Source organism: Gossypium hirsutum, chromosome A13 (genome assembly GCF_007990345.1).
Source record: "Gossypium hirsutum isolate 1008001.06 chromosome A13, Gossypium_hirsutum_v2.1, whole genome shotgun sequence".
Classification (NCBI taxonomy): Eukaryota; Viridiplantae; Streptophyta; class Magnoliopsida; order Malvales; family Malvaceae; genus Gossypium; species Gossypium hirsutum.
This window is the reverse complement of record NC_053436.1, coordinates 18,318,948-18,344,338: the sequence shown is the minus strand read 5'-3', so window position 1 is coordinate 18,344,338 and position 25,391 is coordinate 18,318,948. Positions and strand designations below refer to the sequence as shown.

At 34.8% G+C, this 25,391-nt stretch overlaps 1 protein-coding gene across 1 annotated transcript; it reads left to right on the top strand.

Annotated features, from left to right (window-relative positions):
* Nucleotides 1-25,391, top strand: LOC121212288 (uncharacterized). The gene is made up of 4 exons (XM_041084741.1): nucleotides 1-254; nucleotides 408-600; nucleotides 1,641-1,750; nucleotides 25,241-25,391. Exons 1-4 carry the CDS (start codon nucleotides 1-3, stop codon nucleotides 25,389-25,391), a joined length of 708 nt encoding a protein of 235 aa, XP_040940675.1.

The window sequence follows — 25,391 nt, the reverse complement described above, 5'->3', positions numbered from 1 at the left end:
ATGTTGAGGGGATGCGTGATTGAGTTCCGAGGTAGCTGGGAGGACTATTTACCGTTAGCCGGATTTGCGTACAATAATAGTTATCAATCAAGCATTGGGATGGCTCCATACGAGGCACTGTATGGGCAAAGGTGTCGAACTCCAACATGTTGGACGGAGTTGGGCGAACGGAGAGTTTTGGGCCTTGAGTTAGTAGCCGATACTGAGGATAACGTAAAATTGATTCCGGATCGTTTGAAGGAGGCATCGGATAGGTAGAAGTAGTATGCTGACCTTAAGCGTCGAGAGATAGAGTATGCCGTGGGAGACTCAGTTTTTCTTAAGGTCTCTCTGTGGAAGAAGGTGTTAAGGTTTGGATGTAAAGTAAAGCTAAGCCCAAGGTTCATTGGGCCATATTGGGTTGCAAGGCAGATTTGGCCAGTCGCTTATCAGCTAGAATTACCTCCTGAACTAGGCCAGATCCATGATGTGTTCCATGCTTCTATGCTGAGACGGTATCACTCAGATCCTTCCCATGTCGTGGCGATTAAAGAAATCGAGGTTAGACCATACGTAACTTTCGAGGAAGAGCCCATACAAATAATTGGTCGTGATGTTAAGGTACTGAGAAGGAAGTCCGTTCCATTAGTCAAAGTGCTTTGGCGTAATCATAAGGTTGAGGAGGCTACTTGGGAACCTGAGGAAGCGATGCGACGTCAACATCCTCAAGTGTTTGAATCAGGTGAATTTCGAGGACGAAATTTCTTATAAGGGGTGGAGTTGTAACGCCCCAAAAATCTCGAAATCCAAAAATCCCGAAATCTTGAATTTTCTTTATTTTCGATTTTGATAAAAATTGTGTTTAATATTCTTATCCAAGTATAATTTTAGTAGGTTTTAGCTAAGGTTGAGTTTGAATTAAGGGGTACAAGAAATTATAATTTAATCACTAAAAAATTCAGGGCTGACAAATAGGTGGGCTTTTGAATAAATGAAGAAACAATTGGACACAAAAGGAGCCTGTGGTGGAGTGGCTAAGTGACACCACATAAGGTGTAGTGAGGTGGCGTTAGTAGATAGCAATGGGGTCCAAGGTACGAATCCTAGCTTAGTATTTTTAGAGTTTAATTTTGGCCTTCTAGAAGGATGGAAGTGGCGTGAAGATGGACTCCAAGGGGAGTGTTCAGAAGAGAAAATTAAGGAAAGGATCAAGGGGTTATCAGGGAGAAAAACGAGGAGATGAGAAGTGAGGAGTAAGTGAAGTCGAATTGGGAACTTGGGCTTGAAGAATTCGGCTATAGAGCTATAAATAGGTGCCGAATGGGAGGGTTGAAAAGATAATGACGAATTTCCCTTCACTTTGTGCCGAAAACCCTTTTCTCTAAAAAGCCGAAAACCCTTTTTTTTCTTTTCTTTCTTTGTGCCGAATTCTTATCCCTCCACTACTCAATATTTTCTTTACTTTAGCCGATTCTTCTTCCTCTCTTCTTTGGTACTGAGTAATCAATTGTTGCCATTCAAATCTCTAAGAGCCAAAAACCCTTGGTGCTACCACTACTCTTTCTACCTAGTCAATTCTAGTGTAAGTGTTCGCTCTCCCAATCGGTTTTTGATAGTATCGAGTATTCAGTCCCTCACTTCTTTCTAATTGACTTTGGTAGGGAATTAGTGTTAGATCTCGGTTTTGGATTCCTGCCGATTTGCTCTTCAGATCAGAGAAATATGCGTGTTTAGTGATCAAAGTAAAAGCTAGTAAAGGCTTGGCGTTCAGGTAAGGTTAAGGTGAGGTTCCGGCTTTTGGTAAAGTAATCGATAAGTACATGTGATTAATCTTTGAGTGATATTGATTTTAGGTTTGGGCTAAGGAGATCGCATCACGTTTCCTGACCAGGTGTGTAAATACACTGCACACACATTATGTATCGGAAAAAGCTGAAAAGCCGAAATGCCGAAAGGCCGAAAGTTTGGCTACGGTAGTCTTGCGAGTGCGCAAACACTCGTAATGGGGAGATCGATAGATTGCCTGAGGCCCACGGGCGATTCCATGGACTTGGGTTGTGATTTAGCCATATGGGTCAAAATGGGCTAAACGGGCCCAATGGGCTGTTGGGCCCATAATAGGCAAAAACTGAATGTTGATGCTATGTGATAGGAACTTGTATGTGAGAATGAATATGAATGTGACCGGGCCTAACGGGCCATATAAATGTGATTTGGGCCTAATGGGCCATATACAGGTGATTTGGGCCTAATGGGCTATATGAATATGATTGGGCTTAATGGGCCAGATACAGGTATGTGAAATTGTTTGGGCTTTGTAAGGGGTTATAGGCCTAGTATATGATATGCACATAAGATTTAATTCATATATTGTGACCGTGGATAGGTCAAAGGGGTTAAGGTGTGGCAACAGGTATATGCATGTCTAGAATTGGATCTATAGAGAGCTTGGTACTTAAGCGGTCTTAATGACCCACCTCCTCTTCTCTGGAATCCTACCTGGTGCATAGTATTCGTTCATCTTAGCTCGCGGGACTTGTTAACGGTCCAAGGTAGGTGAAAACCATAATTAAGGAAAAATTACCGAAACGCCCTTAAGGGCAAAAAAATGACCGAATTACCCTTAGGTGCTGAATGTATGTTTTATGGATGTGACATGCATACATATGATATTCTGCTTAGGTTGCATATGGGTGGGAATTATGGAATGGAGGAAGTATATGAGGATCGCATGGTTGCTTGACAATCGTGTATCCACCGACGGCTTTTAAAGCCCAATATGTAAATGAAGGTAGTTCCACAACTAGGCTACCATGGTGTGTGGGTTGGGTGGGTCGATATTTATATCCCCACATGGTGTGACAAGGGACGAAGCTGGTGTGTAGCGGATGGATAATTTAGATGGGATTGCATTGCATGATTGATGAATGATTTTTTTTATTTTGAATGCTTGTTTTTGCCGAGGATTGTACACACTAAGTTTACGAAAACTCACCCCCTCTTTTATTTTATTTTCAGGTGATGCTCAGTAGAAGGTTCAATGTTTGGAGGGACTCTGGGTGGCCAGCAAGCAAGATGTTTTGTTCTTGGGTTTTTTTTTAGCATTTAAGTTTTTATTTCTTTTTAAGTACGTTTTAGACCAGATTGTAATAAGATTTTCATTATGCTATTATTACTTGAATTATTGTTATTAATTTTCAATGTAATTACAAGAAGTTGAACATGGGTTTTCTAAATTATAGTGTGTTTCTACGTTTCCACAATTAAATTCTTAAATATTAAGTTTTCTTAAATCAAATGTTTTAAACGAGGTTTTCGCAACTGAGAGGTGTTTTTTTCCTAAAAGTTAATTAGGGATTCTTTCAATTTAAGAAGGATTTTCAATGAAAACATGGTTTTCGCTAAAACACTTCAATGTGACACACCAGATTCGGCCATAGCGTCTGGGCCGGGTGTGGGGTGTTACACTAACTATTCCTAAGGTTCATACGGGACTTTCGAAAATTGTAATTCGGTCTAGACGAATTCATAAACATAGCTGTCAAGCTTGTACACATTCGACTAATTTATACACATATATATACTTATTCCATTTCAGCATATATAATTCACATATAATTAAAATATACAACGTCTATTTGCGTATAAGCTTGCCTCGGGCAATGTAAAACGGAACAGAACAGTTAGTCGACAACTTTCGTTTTCCCCCGATCTAAATCCGATTTCTTTGATTCATGATCTAAACATATTCAAATTAAGCGTATTCAAACATATTTTCATTCAATTTAATCTAAAAACACATAAATGGGCAAATTACTATTTTACCATTGACATTTACACTTTTTACAATTTAGTCCCTATTACACAAAACACAAAATATACAAAATTTCAATATACCCATGTTGGGCCGAATTTTACCCATACCCATACAAGTCCATCTATTTCATCAATTTCATATTTTAGTCCCTCAAATTTTTATTTTTGCAATTAAGTCCTAATTACTCAAAACCATCAAAAAATTCCAATACAAAATATGTTAACCCAACCCTTATCTTTTATATTTCACCATCAAACCATAAAAATCACAAGCTTCCATCAATGGCATAGCTCAAAATATTCATCAAAATTCAAAATTTAAGCATGGGTTTTGAAATACTCGAAGTAACGATCTCAAAAACGTAAAAATTATCAAAAACCGATGAAGAAAGAACCTTGGATTTGAGCTTGGGAGTTGGCCGAACCTAAGCTTCCCTTATTTCTTTTTCTTTTCTTTGGTTTCGGCATAGGTGAAATAAAATATATGCGCACTCATATTTTACTTTATAATACATTTTGTATTATAAAGCTTATAAGTTTTAGTTTTCACATATGCCCTTGCTGAAATAATAATAAAATCATATAATATATATATCCTTTACCATCCAAACAATAAGCTAATGCACATGATATGGCTTTCACGTTTTTGCCTTATAATATATATTATACTTTAATAAAAAATAATATTTAATTTACACACATATATATATCTTTAATAAAATATTATAAAACCATATGGTATATACTTACCACTGTCCAACTAGTAGTCAAATGGCTAATTACAACTTAAATACTTCAATTTAAAAAGCCACTAACAATTTGGCCCTTATATTATAAACCATCAAATTTTCTTTTTACGTGATTAAGTCATTTTATTTAATCGGACACCCAAACGATTGAGACACACGGCTGTGTCTCTGCCAGTGTGTTTACTACCATGCATGTTAACCTAAAATTCAAGGTGCAGGGGACACACGGCCGAACGGCACGGCCATGGGGCTGACCATGTGTCACACATAGCTTAGACACTTACCCGTGTGTCTACCCGTGTGGACCATTTGGAGGCTACTCTCTAAGCCATTGGTCACCCTTAAACAATCATACACTCCCATATGTTCAATGGCATATCCCATGATATATTTGGACAGTCAAACATGCAACATTATAGCATCACTATGACTCCTTTTACATACTAGACCATTAGTATTCACACAAACTTATCTTTTAGTCATTCCACACCAATTTCATGGTTTACCATACTCATTATCATTCCATTATGTGTGCTAAATCATGCAACCACATACTACCAATTGAATAGTCATCGATCAAACCAACACATACACATCTTAGTACGCATGTAAAGATAAACTCAGGGATACATCCCAACTATTAATATGGACCAAATCACATGGCCACATACAAAATAATCAATGCCTAAATGAGCCATTATACTTGGCTACTTCAACATGACACATATACACAAAATAGACAAGTTTCCTATACATGCCATGACCAAAATAATTAACCCTTTTTATACCCAAATTTCTTGAAGATAGTGTGATTCGAGATTCGACGTCCCCCGATCCTTCGCGCTAGCTTGACGTATCTACAGAGAAGGGAAAAGAGAGGAGGGTAAGCTATAAAGCTTAGTAAGTACACATACAAATAATCTAGATTTTCCAACTGTTAAATATCCAAGCATAATTGTTTATCCATTATGATACTTTTCATTAAGACATATATATAATTACTTTCCCTATTCATATTCACATGCTGTAACACCCCAAACCCGGCCCAGACGTTATGGCCAGATCTGACGTGTCACATGGACTTACGACTTGTATGCATTCGTTGGTTTAAGTGATTGGGGTGGTCTTTGTAAAAACAGCGGTTGAATGAAAAGCCAGTTTATCAATCTTTAGGCTATCCATTTGTTGTGCTTGTTGAGTCTTGGAAACGTTTATTAATTTTGAAAACCTGTGCAGCCTAACACTAGCAGTTTTGACATAGTATAAATATAATCAGAAAATAAAACCATAGCAGAAAAAGAAATTTAAATAGCAGCCTTATTACAAACCCAAAATTAAATTAGAATATAAAAATAATAAAAAAAACTAACTTAGAAAAACCAACTTTGCAGATGATGTGGCCACTCCGAATCCCTCACGGCTCCAAGCCCACTATGGTTGGGGATTTCCTGCAGAGATGAAAATAAAAGGTGAGTTCAGTAAACTCAGTGTGTAACATAACCCAACCATAGCCCAAAATAGATCAAACCTCAGAGTCAGACTTATCTAGGCCTTGGCCCAGTACAGATATCAGAATGAAACCCATAGGCCCATAGCAGATACAGAACAAATATATCATGAATGCAGAAATCCCAACCCAGAGCCATCCATAACACCCCCATACCAGCCCTACACCATGTGGGGAGACTACTCGACCCACCCAACCACTACACACCACAGAAATTGCAGTGAGGCTGCCAGATATTGTGGCAAAGTCACCATATACAGATATTATGGCTAGGCCACCAGAACAGATATATATATATGTGGCAAAGCCACCAGATTGCAGCGAGGCTGCCAGATATTGTGACGAAGTCACCAGAACAGATATATGTGGCGAGGCCACAAGATTGCAGCAAGGCTTCCAGAACGCTTCCTCCATCAATATAAACCCATGTCCCATGCAACAGAAATAATATGTCATGGCATAAGTATATAGAAACAAAACATCATGCTTTTCAGAAAAAAATAACCCTAGGGGTAAAATCGTAATTTTACATGCATAAGGGTATTTCAGTAATTATTACCTATTGCTAAGGTTTCATGCTCATTCTAACGTTTACCAAGTAATCAGAAGTACTTACCTCGTCTTTTTACCAAAGTGGGCCCGTTGGTCGATTGGCTAGTTTTCGGCCCATTAAGCCCAAAAATACCGTTGTGCACGAAAATGCACACTCTGCACTCTAATTATCCAAATGCACCATATTCATTAACAACTGTCTCACGAGCGCTCACACGCTTGCGAGTTCACAAAATACCAATGTTTTGGTATTTCGACTTTTACCGATTCAGTCTAAGGGAGGGTGTTGTTTACACACCTGGTTGATAACGATTGATGACGATATCTCCCACGCGATAATCCTACAATCGATCATTAACACATTAGACTTACGAATTAACGATAACTAACATAAATCCACGTCAACTAACCCAATCACCACACAAGTTAGTCATTTACGCACGAGGAGCAAAATAGTCATTTTACCCTTTAGGGGTAAATCGGTAGTCCTACCCTACAGGGATATTTTAGTAATTCTACAACTTATCCACTTGGGCCTACGGATCCATTGGGACCACATGGCCCATTTCAGCCCATTGCGGCCCGAAATAGCCATCCTACTGCTAGAGTAATGAGAAATACACACCTGTTAGGAGACTGTAGTTAATCCGTGCTCCAAACACTCTTAGCTGACACCCAACCGAAACGAACACGTCACAAAGCGAAAGGGATCAGCCAAGAAGGGTATGCCTACTCTCCTCATGGTTTGCTCTATTTAAAGCCAGCTCTCCATCTACTCTTATGTTAGCTTCCCGATGTGGGATCCCTCCATCACCAGAGTTTAAAACCAACACCAACTCTTGCCGTCCCAACATAGTTAAATAATCAACCTTTGCGTGCCAAGGGATTCGAGCTAAAGTCCTCTCACATGCCAACTCACGCCACCACCACTAGGCCATCAACTCATTTGTGTCATAAGTCCAACACATTAAACTTTAAAGCGCACCTACTTGCTTCCAAATTTATTGAAAAGAAAAACCAAAATATATTGCATGAGCCAAGACTTGAACCTTGGACCCCTTGCTTCCTCTATGGCGTCACTTCCTTGTCCCCTAAGTGGCGCCACCTTGCCACTACACCACACTCCTTTTTGTCTCATATTTTACCCCTTTACTCTTAAACGCCCAAACGCCAATTGCATCACCTGTTCATAAAATTAAAATTCCGAAGACTACCACGGATTTAACTTAAGTTTAGGCCTTCCAAAGGCCCACTAACCTACTAAAATATATATATTAACCAACCAGAACACACACAAATTTTAAAAATCACAGAAACACAAAAAACCCGAAAATTGGGGCGTTACACATGCTTATCCAAATACATATATTTTCATATACTAAGTCCTCATAGGGTTTTATTACATACCTGTGCCATCCTACACACACATAGCCTACTTAAATTTTACTTTTGGAATTCATATTACATTATCCGTTGAACACTTTTAATATGATTTAGACACACAGAAGGAATGCACCGAAATGCCTGAATGTAGCGTTGGCTACCTGACAGAAAGTGCACTGAAGTGCCTCATATCACAGAATCACATGCCGCACACAATAGGGCTACTCAAAGAGCTAAGAGAGTATCCGAACACAACTCAGAATACCCAGCACCTGGACCCTAGCATGTATCACATATTAAATGAGCTCAAAACACACATGACTATCCTACTGACATGTCACTTGTATCCTCAACTATTTCCTAAGGCTCAAACGGGATTTTAGACTTCCAGACCTTTACCGAACGTACTCAAATAATGGTTTCTTTCACATGACCAATGTCTCATAATCATAGCAAAACATCAAAACATGTTATATTGTCAACATAGCCAAATAAGCATATTAAGCATACATATATCAATAAATCATTTAATAACAATAATTAATGTATTTATTTGCATATGTACTTACCTCGGTACAAAATATTAGAAATCGAGCCTAAACCTCGTAAACCTTGCTATTTCCCCAATCAAGGCCTGTATCTCGATTTTCTTGATCTATAATACCAAATTTAGCTTGTTTAATACATACATTACTCAAAATGACCCCAAAATTCATACTTGAGTAAAATTACTATTTTACCCCTTTACTTTCATATATTTACAATTTAGTCCCTAGGCTCGAAAAATGCAATGTATGGGATTTCTTGGTTACCCAAGCCTAACCAAACATTTTTCATGTTCATAATAGCCCACATTTTTCCTTCATTTCATATTTTCCTACCCTTTTCTACAACTTTTACAAAATAGTCCCTAAAGCCCTTTCCATGAAAAACTACTTAGTAAAAGTTATTTACCATCCTTTAAACTCGCATATCCCTCCATAAATCATAAAAAACATAAACTTCTCATGCATGGGTAAATTTCTAAACATGAGCCCTAGCATGAAATATGGGTAGAAATAGAGAGAGCAAGTTACCGGGATTTCAAAAATACAAAGAACATTAAAAACGAGGCTTGGGAGCACTTACTATTGAGCTTGGAAAGCTTAAAAACCCTAGCTATGGAGAACCCTAATTTTCGGTAGCAACATGGATAAAATGAGCTATTTTTTGGCTTATTTTCCCATTTTATTTCATTTATAAACCAAATGACCAAAATGCCCTTAAAGCATTTCCTTCAAATTTTTCCATACAAGCCCATTTTTGTCCAAAAAACTTAGAAATTGAGAAAATTGTTTTTTAAGACCTCCTAATTAATAATCTAAAGCAATTTCATACAAATTGCTTCTAGAACACAAATTTTGCAACTTATTCAATTTAGTCCCTAATTTCCAATTGGACACCTTATACTTAGAATTTCTTTATGAAACTTTAACACATGCATATAATCATATTTAAACCTCAGAAACTCAGAGAATTTTTTGCAAAATTTTAAAAATTTTCCTAGATGCAAGGCACACACGCCACACCCGTGTGGCCCTAAGACATGCCAGTGTTGCAGGCCATGTTAGACCTCGTGTAAATCTCTGGCTTGTGCCACATGGGCCAGCCACACACCCGTATGAGTAGGCCATGTGTCAATTTAATTTTCAAAATTTAGGTGCAAGGTTCACACAGCCAAGACACGTACCCGTGTTTAAGGCTGTGTAGCACACACAGCTGAAACACATGCCCGTGTCTTTGCCGATGTGCTCAATTATGAGCATTTTGTTTCTTAATTTTAAGACGTAGGGGACACATGGCCAAACCACACGCCTATGTACCAGGCCATGTGTCACACATGGTCAAGACACACTCCCGTGTGTCTACCCACATGGACAAAATAAAGCCATTTCCTAGCTTTATTTCTTACCCAAATTTGTCAATAACCTACACCAACACTTACAAGTATATACCAGCCAATCCAAACATCTAATATGATATTTTATCATATGCAATCATGATTATAATCTTACCTTTTTTTAACTTATATGTTAAACATAACTTGATCAACCATATTTAATAAACTTAACACATAGGTATTTGTCTTAATATAACCTTATTATTATACCAAACAAACCATTACTAGCCATTCCAATAGCTAGTTTACAAACTACATTCATATGCCATCAAAGGCCAAGTTACCTATACATGCCATTATACCAAAATAAGTTTACTATTTATACCAAAACAAGTTAGTGGATAGTGTGATGATGCTCCAACCGATCTCCAACCTTCACGAGCTTCTGAGCACCATAAAACAGAGAAAATAAAACCTAGTAAGCATTATATGCTTAGTAAGTTCATATAACAGGAATTAAAACTTACCATTTATATTTAATTATATTAAGCATACAACTAACATGCTTTCATCATTTTGACAAGTTTACCTAAACACATATACTCAATCAAAAAAGTTAGCCATATAATATATTTATACATCAAATAAACATAGATGAGCTCATCATATAATCCTTCATCAAATAATTCAAAAATATTTAGGACATATTTCTATTTATTTCATCATTTTCTCAAGTTAAGAGTTTTGTCTATTGAATTATTGAAATATCGATGGATACTTAAATAGTACACTCAAGGTGTACATATCTATAAATTGTCAATTCTTTTTCAGGGAGCATACTTTCGAGCTACATATCAGGATGCTCAAACAAGCCATTTAATCATATAACAAGACACTTATCCAAGCTAATCAGGAAACTTATAAGAGTTTTTACTTAGAAAGCTCATAGAGCCTTTCAGATATCTCCAAATAGATAATATCAAAGAGTTTCAGATAAGGTAATAGAGAGTTCAAGTGAGCTTAATAGGGCACTCATGAAGAGTTGCATTTGTTTCTGCATTATATGCAGGATCACAATCGATCGAAACATGTATCAAGACGCTCACAAAGAGCTGTAGTAGTGTGCAACACTAAATCACTACCGATCAGGATGCTCGCAGGAACTATATAACAGGATGCTCGAGAAGCTATATCGGGATTACTCGTCCTAGCTAAATCTCTTCTGCAACAAATACATATTCACATTCATATACGGGAAATCACATGTATCCATCAATTTTCATTATTCAAATGGAACTTAACATTTTAATAACCTTTTTTATCTTATGACCATTCATATATTTATAACATTTATTTAATCAAATAAACATTTACTTCATTCAAATTAAATCTAACATTCAACTCAAACATGTTAATATACATAAATAAGTTACACGAACTTACCTCAATAATAATTCGTACAAGAAAATCTACTATTCTGAAACTTTCTCTTTTCCTCGATCTAGTTTTGAATTTGTGTTATCCGGATCTATATAAATTAATTTAATCATCAACTTCTCACATTTCATATTCTATTGAACTCAATTTACATCTTAGGCAAATTTACTATTTTTCCCCTAAACTTTCCATAATTCCAATTTCGTCCCTAGGCTCAGAAAATGAAATTCATGCAATTTACTCCTTATTCCAAGCTTAACCAAACTTTCAATATAAAATTTACAGAACATATATTCTATAAAATTTAGATTTTTTCTTCAATTTTCATAACTTTACAATTTAATCCCTAAATCATAATTTAATCAAAATTTACTTTGTATAAGTTGTTTATCTATCAACAACCTTTCATTTTCTACCATAAATTTCAAATTTTCAACTTATTCATCCATGGAAAAAATTCTATACTTTGATAATTTTTCAAATTGATCACCAATTTAGTTAGATTAGGTTATCCCGAAATAAAAAATATAAAAATTATTAAAAACGGGACAAGAATACTTACCCATTTAAACTTGATTAGTTTCTTCTCTCTCCCCTAGGGTTTCCATGTATTTTGGGGATGAAGATGATAATAATATTATGATATTTCTTATTTATTAATTTATCATCTTTTAATTATTTTAGTTTCCAATTTAGTCCTTAACCTTTTCTAATTTTTCCATGGATGAATCATAAAAAAATATTTACTAACTTTTCTTTAATGGTCTAATTACAATATAAGGACCTCAAGTTTTGAATTCCATAGATATTTGATCCTTCTAGCTACTAGAATCAACTTTTACATTTTATGCAATTTGGTCCTATCCGTAATTAAGCACAAAATCGATAAAATTTACTTATCAAAATTTTCTTATGACATTCCTATCAAAATACTAACAATGCAAAAATATAAAAATAAATTTTTTTTCTTGCTCGAATTTGTGGTCTTAAAACCAGTGTTCCGATTTAACTGAAAATGGGCTATTACATTCACCAAGCTTTCTCCAATGGCTATTTCGGCTAGAAAGAAGAAGAAATGAAAAAGATGGCCTTTTTCAAGTTTATTTTATGTTTTATTATTTTTAATTATAATTATAATATAATTTTAACATAATTTTATTAAAAGCCATGCACCAATCGTACTTAATAATTAAAATGGGTAATTTTCCACTTAAACCCTTAAACACTTACTAATTAAGAATTTTAACTAATAAAACTCTATAGCGTTTAACTTTTACAGTTTTTATGATTTTGTACTTATACCTTAATTAGTTACTAATTCAGAAAAAATTACCTATCCAAAATTTAATTCGCCTATATAAAAAATTTGTAAATATTTATGAAAATATATATGACCTTGATTTATGAAAACGAGTTCCCAATACCTCAATTTCCAAAACCACTAACTTTTGAACTGATACACTTGTACCTTGACTAACTTTCCAAATAACCAAAATTATTAGATCAGAGTTCAATATAATATTGTAATGGACTTGTAAATATTAATAAATAATAGTTACTAACTTGTAAAGATTATGTTAGGAACCCTTAACCTCGATATGGATTTTATTTTTGATCATTTATGTTGTTGTTTCTAGTGGATTTCACTCGTATTGTACATGAAAAATAAGTTGAAAAGAAAGAACAAAATGAAAAATTGCAACCAAAGGAAGAAGGGAAAAATTCTTGAAAGAAAATAGGTTAGATGATAGCTTAAGAGTGTTTAGAAGGTTTTAAAATATATTTAAAGGTTAATGGGACTAATTTAAGTTATATAAGGAGTGTATTTAGGGTTTATTCGAGGTAAATATAAGTTAGAACCCGATGGGTTGCAGCATGAGTCGGGTAAAAAGCTGTAAATTTTCGCTACGATGTCGCAACTATTAATCTGGTGCCCTATGTGTAGTATTTTCATTTAAGTACACTTTTAATTTTTCGAATAGATTGGTTAATAAAATTATTCGTGAATTACATTAATGCTTTGTATATTGTCCTCACATGGTTTTCACACAAAGCAAAATTGAAAGGAAATGTTGGTCACTGGTTATCTAATGCTTAAACTAATACTAAGTGATTTTACGTGGTTATGTCGTAATACAGAAATACAACTTGTATTAGTAGACAAACCTAAACATGTCCTTAGTTTAATTGAAAATAAGCAAACCAATTGAAAGACTAATATGCCGTCTATCAAGTCCGATCAGGGAGACGTTTTGTCTTGGGAATCGAAGCTAGACCTGCCATGGCTCGGTCTGCTCGCCCAAAAAGTGGAGAGTTTGGGTAAAAATATAGGCCCAAAAAATGGGCTTGGAAAAAAATAAGGCCCGTTTAAAAAATCTTGAGCCTCAGGTAAGTTTTTTTGGTCCGAGCCCGGCTCGACCCAAATATGCAAAAAGAAAACTACTATTTATTATTATTTCTTGTTTTTTACACTATTTTGCTATCATTTCACAATTATGTTGCTACTACATTTTTGTTATTATTTGGATATTGTATAACTCTTATTTTATTGCTAATTTTGTTACTATTTTAGAGGCATTTGCTTGTTAAGATGCACCTATCTTAGTGTTATTTAAGTATACATATTTTTTTAAATTTATTTTTAATTTTTTGGGAAACATTAATTTTAATATTTTTTTTAGTATTTTTGTGTATTATATTTTAGAAATATATATAAATTAATACGGGGCAAGCCAGACCGGTTCCAAGTTTTGGCATTTTAATCTAGGCCAGGCTTGGGTAAAATTTTAGGCTCATTTCTCGAGCACGAGCCTAAAAATTTTGTTGGGCCCAACCCAACCCATTGACACCTCTAATCGAAGCAGATGACTCCCAAAAAATAGAAACATAAATGTGACTAACTAGACTGATAGTACATCGGATAGGACCCAAGATGAATAGGTATTGAATTTGTTTATGGATTTATTCACTTTTGACTATCATAGTGTGGCATATTTGAATCATGAGTGGATGACAGACTATGTATACATGACTCATACACTTTTATGTAAGTAAAAGTTTACGTTTGAATAGGAAAGGAATCGACAACTAATGCGTTTGGTGTACGACTTCTATAGTATGCAATATCATTCACAATAATGGAATTCATAGCCTGAGACATGGGTAAATGATATCCTCTCATTGGCATTACATGGTTTATAAAAAATAAACATGGTCACAGGTCATTTGTCTTTGTGATGAATGACTTGATTACTAGTTGATAGTAATTGACCTTTTATAAAGGAAGATGTAATGGCTACCAAGAGATAAAGTAGGATCATATTGGGAGAGTGGATACTATCCCAAAGAGATTAAGGATATCCTATGAGGGTAAGACACTTATGACAGGGTCACTGGACGAGCACTAAGTAGATGCTTTCGTAATGGTATGTCGTTAGGGAAAGCTCAATCATAATACTATAGTGGAATGACTTCGTGACTAAATGAGTTTATAATTAATAGGCAAAAAGCTGGAACTTAATTATAAATTATTTAAGCCTTAATTGCATATGTCCAATCGATCCCTCCCCTAACTCATTGAAAGCATAAATGAATTGCGTGTTTGAATCCAAATGAACGGAATAAATAGAAGTAGAGAAATGGAATACAATGTAGAAATGGAATCATTTGAAAATGAATGTAGTTTTCTCAAAATGGAATTGGAAATTAAAATGAGAAATTATTCATTTGAAAATGTAGATGAATTATTTAAAAATGATCACGAAAATGAGTTTATGTTTTTCTAGCTATTTTAAAGCCCGAAAATGAAAATAAACCATTCGATCATAGTGAACGAGTTGAATTCTGAAATATTAAATAAATTTTTTCATAGATTTTACCAGGGTAAAATTGGGATGAGAAAATCATTTAATATAAATATATTTAAGTTTATTTTGGTAAATAGAAAAATAAAATTAGGTTGGATCAAATTACAAATTACTGGGTCGAAAAGTCCAGGAAATACTTGGAATTGGATCCAATGTGAGAAAGGCCCAAAATCCCCTCATGGAATATGAAGAGCCAACAACCCTAGTATGAATACTAGGGGATGTCGTCCACCCTACTCCTACAATTCAATAAGTGTTCTACCTTCTCTTTTTATAAATAGATGGCACCAGTAAGGTTATTAACACAACTTTGAGAGATTGTTAACTTTGCCAAAAAATAGAGAGAATTTATTCTTAACTATTAAATATATTTTTCTAGAATAACAATTCTATCAGATTCTAATTAAAGAAGAGAGGATTTTCGTTTTCACCCCTAAAGGAAAAGAAAATTATTTCTAGTCCTGTGTTTTGATTCGATTTGTTCGAACCGCACTCGAAGCAGTTTTTGGTATGAGTATATCGGAGAAGATTGTTCGGTTTAAAGCCAAAAAAATCAATGATTCACTTATCCAAAAACACAACTACGATTTTAGTCTAGGATTTCTTACTCTAAATATCATGAGTTGTAATATCCTGATTTTGGGCCTAGTCGGAATAGCGGTTTCGTTACCACAAAATCTGAGATAGAAATAATTATTTTATGATTATTTTGAGGTCTATGATATGATTGCATGATTGTGTGAAAATTTCGTGAAGAAATTTTATGCATAAAGTGCTTAAATTGAAATTAGGGACTAAATCGAATAATTTGTAAAACTTGCATTCTAGAAATCACTCTGGCCCTGTTTCACAAGGTTTCAAATATCTCATAAAGTATAATTTATATGCCTGTTTTTTTATCCATATGAAAATAGACTCATTAAGCTTCAATTTCATAACTTGCTCATCATTTAATTCCATTTATACTATTTTTAGTGATTTTTTGAATTCATGTCATTGCTGCAGCAATATTCTGTTTTAAGGCAAATTTCATCTTTTCATGAGTTGTTATGAACTAGATAACCTATTAAACTTCCATGATATCAAACATGATCTAAATTTAACCATCACCATGACTTATCAATATCAAACATTTTCTCAACCAATCATGGCCATATCATAAAATTATTTACACAAAATAAATATATTGCTATACATGCCATACTTAAGTTTTACAAGCCATTTACCCAGATGAAAGTCCTTTGGATAGTGTGATCGAACCTTCGACCCGTCCCGATTCCCGAGCTAGCTTGTTCAAAACTACAGTAAATAAAGAGGAGGGAGTAAGCATAAATGCTTAGTAAGTTCATATGTAAATAACAAGTAACATAACAATACAAATATACCAAACAACTTTAGCTGGGTATCACCAAAACATATATCATATTTCTAAACATCATTCATCATCTTACTACCTTATCGTTGTTGTATCTATTATCAACCCGAAGGTTAAGAACATACCTGTCCAAAGTGTCCATTTCACAACACTTACCAAAACGTCGCTTGCATCTTAAGTGTTCTTTCATTTCACTAGAAATTTCACCCGTTGAACACATCGGAATATAACTCGGATACATGGATAATTTGCACATAAGTGCCACATATGTAATCAAGAAATCATGTAACCCGCCCCTAAGTGAACTCGGACTCAACTCAACGAGCTCGGGCGTTCGCATCCATAAATGAACTCGGACTCAACTCAACGAGTTCGGATGCCTAGTTACATCTCACGAACTCGGACTCAACTCAACGAGTTCAGACATTTGCATCCATAAGTGAACTCGGACTCAACTCAACGAGTTCGGATGCTCAACCATCCTAGTGGCATGTCACTTGTATCCTAATCAATTCCTAAGGTTCAAACGGACTTTTTCCCTCGATCTCACATTTGCCGTCTTCCATGGAATATCAGAACCGATACTCAGTAGCAATTCATGTTTATCAAGTAGTAAACATAATTTGCATATTACTCAACATTAACCACAAAGCATAATATTTCACGATTAAAAATCAGCATATCATATAATTAACATTAATAACTTAAAAATAACATTTATGCTACATTATTTACACATGAACTTACCTTGGTACCAAAATATAAAGATTTTGCAATTTAGTCCACAATCTTTCCTTTTCCTCGATCACGAGTTGAATCTCGTTTTTCTTGATCTATAATACCAAATTAATCTTATTTAATACATACATTTATCAAAACAACATTTAATATGAACTTTAAAAAAATTACACTTTTGCCCCTAAACTTTTGCATAATTACACTTTTGCCCCTAGGCTCGGGAATTAAACTTTATTCCTTATTCTTATGTTTTATAACATGCTGATCACTTTTCCCTTCTATGGCAACATCAAATTCTCTCTCTAACATATACTTGTGACTATTAGGTATTTTTACCGATTAAGCCCTTTTACTCGTTTTCACTAAAAACAGAGTAGCACAAGTTGTCTAACATAATTTAAAACCCCATATTCTATCATAAAACATCAAAATACACAAATTTCACCTATGGGTATTTTTCCAAATATAAACCCTAGGTTGAATTATTGCTAGCATAAGCTTAATCGAGCTTCCGGGATTCTAAAAACGTAAAGAACATTAAAAACGGGGCTTGGAATCACTTACTATGGAGCTTGGAAGCTTGAAACAAACCCTAGCTATGGAGAACCCTTGAAATTTCGGCCTAATGAAGAAGATGGACAAAAATTGGCTTTTAATTTTGTTTTTAATTCATTTTACCCCTAAATGACCAAAATGCCCTTACTACTAAACTTTCCAAAAATTCCATCCATGTCCAATTTTTGTCCATAGACTTAGAAATTGGTAAAATTGCTATTTAAGACCTCCTAATTAATATTTCAAAACAATTTCATACTAGAAACTTCTAGAATGCAAGTTTTACAAATTATTCGATTTAGTCCCTAATTTCAATTTAAGCACTTTATGCATAAAATTTCTTCACGAAATTTTCACACAATCATGCAATCATATCGTAGACCTCAAAATAATCATAAAATAATTATTTCTATCTCAAATTTTGTGGTAACGAAATCGCTATTCCGACTAGGCCCAAAATCAGGATATTACATGAACCGTGTTGATTTTCAAAATTTTAATTTCCTGTTATGCAAGAAAATCATTTTCAATTTGGATATTTTCTAACAATAACACAGGGGTGCCATGTCAAGACACAACTGGTAGACTACTCTTACTGTGACATCGGAGTTTGGTGTCGTATCACACCCTTAAAAAATCTAATTTGTCGCCACTGTCTCCAGTGCTGCAACAAGGGGGACCCCGTGTCGCGATTGGGCTTTTAAATTTTTCAGCAATTATTGTTGGTGTTGCAACATGGAAACCCTACGACACACATTGGCTACATCTCCCCTTCTATCCGATCTAATCTTTGACAACGTACAACATGGTCAGCTCTTATAGCCCTTTCTTGAGTGCTTTGCATATAAGGAGATTGGTAAATTGGATTTTGTCGGTTTTGACTCGAGTTACCCCCTCATTGATTTCCACCCCATCTCAGACATGGGTGATCCTTTCATCTGAGATTATAAGTATTGGAATAAGGATTTCCACCCCTGTTCCTCACATAATTCGCTTCCTCAGACTGGCTCACAAAATATTGGCTATAAGTGCGAGTTGGTTCATGTACTCCTAGTCTGTACTCCTAGTCTAGTGGATGTAGTCTCCAACCGGTTAAGCTTTTCCAAATTTTTCTTATATTTGTCCAGTTCATGGACAACATTAGCAATATATGGTTTTTGGCTATAAGTAAACCTCCCATTGGGCCACATGTACGAGTTCATAGCCATATCCTTAATCAACTGACAGGCTCACTCGTAATTGTTATTCATGAAGTCCCCTCCTAATGATCCATCCAACCTAGACTTTAGATTACCATCTAGACCATTATAGAAAATTTGCATTTGCAGCCATTCCTGCATATTGTGATGGGGACACTTCTTCAGTACTAGTTTAAAGTGTTCTCATATGTCATATAAATTTTCCCTTTCTATCTACCGGAATTTTGTGATCTCACGCCTCAAGTAGATAGTCTTACTGATAGGAAAGAATTTGTGTAAGAACTTTTTTGCAAGCTTGTCCCATGTTGTAATTGAACATGGAGCTTGCAAATCTAACCAAGAAAAAACATTACCAACCAATGAAAATGGGAACAACATAAGACGTAGAGCATCATTGGTGACCCGATTGAACTTAAATGTATCGTTAAGTTGGATTAATCATTTTAAATGTTGGTTTAAATCCGCCATCATCATCCCACGAAATTACAAATTATTCTGAATCATGGCTGAATTAATTTCAAAATTGTTTACATTTATTGCCAACCTTTCGATACTACCTCGTACAACATCTAGATTCAGTAGTGCGTAATCAAACTTTAGTAGGTAGGTTATTTTACTACAGTTATGACGGATAATTCTTTCTAGATTTTATGCTGGCTCTATAGGGTGCCCCTACTCAGAGTCATACACTGTGATCCATGAAGAAAAATAAAGATAGGTTAGTAAAATAAATAAATAAATAAATAACAAATAAAATTGTATCTATGACTTTGAAATTTCCTACTTATCTTACTAAGGCACGTAAACTAAAAACTAATCTAATTGTGAAGCCTCCCCAACCATAGCACTAACAACTTGATTGCCTCTAATGTTAAAAGTAAAAAAATATTGCTATGAATTATATGGAATCAAGTGGTGTCTACAAGCATACGGGTTAGGTTGTAATATAGATTGTTACAAAAGAACACAGAAGTATTTCGAGGATCGTACACAAAGGAGGCTTGATTAGATCAATATTAACTTTCCAAATAATATTGATTCAAAACCATAATACGATGAATCATGCAAAAGAATTGAATAAAAGTAAAAGATTCAAAAAGTATTAAATAATAAAAATAATAGGATTATGAATCTTTCACTAGAGTAAATAGAATACTTACTTCAGGGCTCTATTCAATCAGCTAGTAGTCAACTTAGTTATTACCTCTCGTCTTCTAACTAACCTACTAGTTGGAAACAACTACTTATCTCTTGACCTTACAGTTCAGACCGGGATAGGCTTAGTGATGTGATCGGCTGTTTAATGTCACAGTAATAATGTGCAATTATACACTGTCGATGCAAGTTAGTAGAAAGATGTGAGTCTATCAGATATCGATCCCACAGGGATGGTTGTCTTTTTTCTATTAATATTGGTGCAACAACTAGATAGAAATGAGATAAATTGTGAGGATAGTTGTCGAAGCATAACTTGAAAACAATAAAATAAAATATGATAATGATAAACTGGGATCTCCAACATGAATCTTTAGCAGAATACTAAGTGCCCACAAGGTATAAAAGGATAGGTGATTGTCAAGGCAATAAATTTCAATGTACATCTTACCAAGCATCACTCCTCTATTTAATCTAAGACTTAAACATGCACATTAACCCCACCTTCCGATGATGGCAACATGACACTATTAAGAAAAAGTGGACTAAATTCCTCTAATATACACTCAACTTTTGTTTTAATGCTTGTTGGCTCAAACTGTCACTACACATTCTAGTTTTGTGACTACAATAACACCTCTATGTTGAGAAACATTCAAACCCCAAGATTAAACAATAAAAGATAGATTGAATATGTAACAGCCCGATTTAAACTCTAATTGGAATAGTGATTTTGGGACCACAAATCCGAGTTAAAAAATATTTTAAAAAATATTTTTGGTGTTTATAGTATGTGAATTGATATGTGTGAAAGTTTCATGTGAAAATTTTATTGTTTGTGTGCTCGATTAAATAAAAGGACTTAATCGCGTAAAATGTAAAAGTTATGGTTTAATTGATTATGTGCTGAATTGATGTGTTCTTTTAATGTGGGGTCCTTATGTTGATAATAAACCATTGAAATTATGGATGGACATAAAAACCTAAGGTTAGTGGATTTTAAATGAAATTAAAAAGGCTAATTTGGTAATTATGAATTTAAATGATAATATAATTGTAACACCCCTAACCCGTATTCGTCGCCGGAATAGTGTTATGAGGTATTACCATACATCACAACATCAAACATACTTTTTCTCATACATATCAATCAAATATAATCTCAATGTCCCTTATAAGGCTCTACGAGACCTTAAAACATGCTTAGAAGTGGTTCGAGACTAAATCGATAATATTTGCAAACTTTAAGAAACTTAAAAAATTTTCAAACATATATGGATCACACGCCCATGTGAGCAGGCCATATGCCTCACACGGTCACAAAACATGCCCATGCCACAAGTCGTCTAAAAACAAGGCATACATACTGACTTGTACCACACAGTTGGAGACATGCCCATGTGCCTTGGTTGTGGTCGAAACTAACTTGGGTCACACATGATACGTGATATTCGCAATAGGTTTTAAAAATTTATAATTAATCATTCTTGAAACTAAATATTATCACGATGAAGGCAAGTGTACCTATCAAACAGTAGTATAGCATTAGCAAGACCGGATTGTTGAACCCAAAAGAACCAAGAGTACTAGTAAATTACTTCCTTTTTATTATCTAGCCTAAAATTAAGGGGTTTTTTTATCTAAACTAATTAACTAAACTAAGGATGCAGAGAGAGAAAATTAGGAAAAGCTTTTGGGAGAACTCGATTGATTAAGACAATACCCAAGGAAAAATCCACCTAGACTTCACTTGTTATTTGACTCTAAAACAGATAATTTATTCATTTGACTTGATCCTTAGAAATCCCTAAGTTATATTATTATCTCTCTCGAGACTAATAACGTCTAACCCTAGGTTGATTAATTGAAATCTATTTCTAATTAATGCCCTAGTGTTGCATTAACTCTATCTATGGATCCCCTTATTAGGTTTCACCCTAATCCAGCAAAATCTTATCACCCTATCTCTAGGCGTGCAATCAACTCTACTTAATTATGAAAAATTTACTCTTAAACAGGGTCTATTCCTCCTCTGAATAAGAGCATTAACTTGAATCAATATCCTGGAATATTAAAACAAGAATTAAGAAAACATAATTAAGAACAAGTCAAATATTTATCACACAATTCAGATAATAATAACAAGATCTGTCTTAGGTTTCATTCCCCTTAGGTATTTAGGGGTTTTAGTTCATAACTAAGAAAGAAAACATCTCAAAAGAATAAAGATAACAAAACATAAAGAAAACCCAAAACCCTTGAATGGAAATTGAAGGGAGATCTTTAGTCTTGATGATGAATTTGGCTTTTGAGATGGACCAACCGGCTTCCCTTGAGTAATTCCTTACTTCTTACTCCCCGTCCCCATTCTAAGTACCTCCTCCGGTGTTTAAATAGGCTTTAGAATGCCTAAGAGCCTTCAAAAGTGGCCTTTTCCGAATAGGGCTATACTTGGGCTCGGTAGAGACACGCCCGTGTGTGATTACTCCAGCCCGTGGTCAAGGCTGTTAAATAGGCACGGATGTGTAGTCTACCCGTGTAAGTCATGCTTCGATCCTGCCAAATGGACACGGCCATGTGACACACTCGTGTGAGGAAGTCTAGGCTGTGTTGATTTCCCATATGGGTCCATTTTCTCCGTTTTCGGCCCGTTTCTCGCTCTTTTTACTCTCCTATGCTCACCTAAGTATAAAACATGTAATTAAAGGATTAGGAGCATCGAATTCACCAAATCTAAGGAGAAACCATCCATAAATGTGCTAAGCATGGGATAAAAATATGTATAAATTACGGTTTATCAAATACCCCCACACTTAAGCATTTGCTTGTCCTCAAGCAAAATCCTCAACTCACAATTAAAATAAATTCTTCTCAATTTATAATCCTTATCAATAATATCTCAACATAATCCATAAGTAATCATACATTGAAAATTTAACTAAAAGTACATCAAAGTTTCAAACATTCCAAGTTGAGCATTTTATCATGAAAACATAGGTGTCCCCCCTCATCTAAGTAATCACCTTTGATCAAAATATCACAGAGTTTAACATCCTCACTAAAGATTCACTCAAATCACTCGAGGTGTTTAAGGACATCAAATGAAGCACTCATTAGTCAATATGAAAAGTTATTACCATAGGCTTGCATGAAAATCAAATCTCCACCACTATATATTGAGATGATACATCAATCAAAAAGGTCTTTAGAGGATTGTAACGTGGCTTTGGTTAAAGGGTGTGGTCATAAGCTAAAGGAAAAGGTTAGAATCGATGTTGAATTGAAGAAATCACCTAACTAGAAAAATAACTAATTATTAATTGAATACAAGTAAGCTTCTTCTTAGAATATGGAATTAACACTCAAGCTAAAAAAAACAAATTACTACTAATATGTGTGTAAGGATTTTTTTTAAGAACAAATAACATAGAACTTAATTGTTGCAACGAAGAATAAAACATAGCTAAGCAATTAGTTCAAATTAAATCTCGACAAAAAAATAGGGATCAAATTAGGGGATTTCAACAATAATGGGTTTTGGGTTAATATTGAGGGTAAATCAATTGATGGTTTGTTAAATTCAAAGGAGATCACTAAGGGTTAATTATGAAGGTAGGCTTTTGTAGAGTGAGTGGCTTAAACTTAAGTGCCTTTATCATCTCGACATATCAAATCAAACGGTGTGCTCTTGACATGCATAATCAAGCAAGTTCTAGAATAACAAATCAATACTGACACACTCATAATAAAAGTGAGCATGAAAGAAAAAAAAATATACTCTAAAGGCTCAAGATCTTAAAAAAATTATGGCTTTTTGATGTTTAAACTTGTGAATTTCAACTCAAGATAATACCTAAACTTAGAGAAGTAACTTAAAAGATTTTTTTTTTGAAAAAATCAACTTATCATGCTTGATTCCCTAATGTCTTAAAGTTTAAACAATCAATGCATAAATGCCTATGTTTTAATTCAAGACATATCAATAAAAATCATAAATTAATTAAAATTCATTCTAATAGTGATATGAGTGATTCACTTGAGAATAAGACAAAATTCAGGGATTTCTGATAATGATATAAAATACCCCCCACACTTAAGATGTACATTGCCCTCAATGTACAAAGATAGATATATTGGAAAATATATATATAATCATAAGATAGGGAGGGAAATGAAACTTCCTGAATGATGAGTGAACTCCTTGAATTGGAGTTATGGACAATAATCGACCAAGGCAATGATGAGAGTGGAGTAGGATACTCCGGTGGTGGTAGAGGTTCATTAGTCCATAAGTCCTGTGCCAAAAGAGTATTATATCTAGTAGTAGCTATGGTTGTGCTCGAGCAGGACATGGCATCGTGGAAAACCTTTGCCAGTGGAGTTTTTAGTTCCTATTTGATGATGAGCTTTGGAGCTCTTTATGACTGTGATAAAATCAAGAACTCTTTAGGAAAAATAAGGAAGCATAATTACTCGTCATGAAATAGCCGAAAATAAAAATTGTAAAAACTAAAATTAAACTAAAATTAAAGGAAAATGAAATAAAAAGTACTTAAAGAAGATAAATAAAGATAAAAGTGAAAATAAAAATAATAAATAAAAACTTTTTAAACATCGTCACCGCTGGATGGTTCACGAGGTGGTGGTGGCAATTAGATGTGAAGGTGCTGACAAATCTGATGAAGAGTAGCATCAATGTGATCAAAACGCTGAAAATACTGCTGCTCAAATCGAGTAAGACACTCAGAGATGTCAGAGTATAAAACCGCCGCATAAAATGGACGATGGATGGGTGGTGGCTAAGACGGTGGGTTGTCATGGCGTGGAGGGACATCATCAGTAATGTCTTCTGAGTCCTCCTCCTCAATGGACTGGATGAAGCGGTACTAAGGAGGGTGGGTGCCATGTCGTTTCTCGATCATTCTCATATGTAGCATGCTCGAGATGCCCTGTTGGGACATCTGACAGATCAGAGTGAGGGAGGATGATTGTGCCACTGTGTTGAGGAGCCCAAAGTATTGAGCCAATTGAGTCATATAGGGCTTGATAGAGATGACTCCTCTCCTATGTCGCTCCGTCTAATGGTAAATGGCGAGGGCAATGAAGTAGGCAAGGTCGAAGACGTGCCCGTTCGCCTTGCTCCACAAGAAATAGGTGTTGTGAGTGTTGACGATGCCGGTGATCTCTCACTGTCCTGTTAG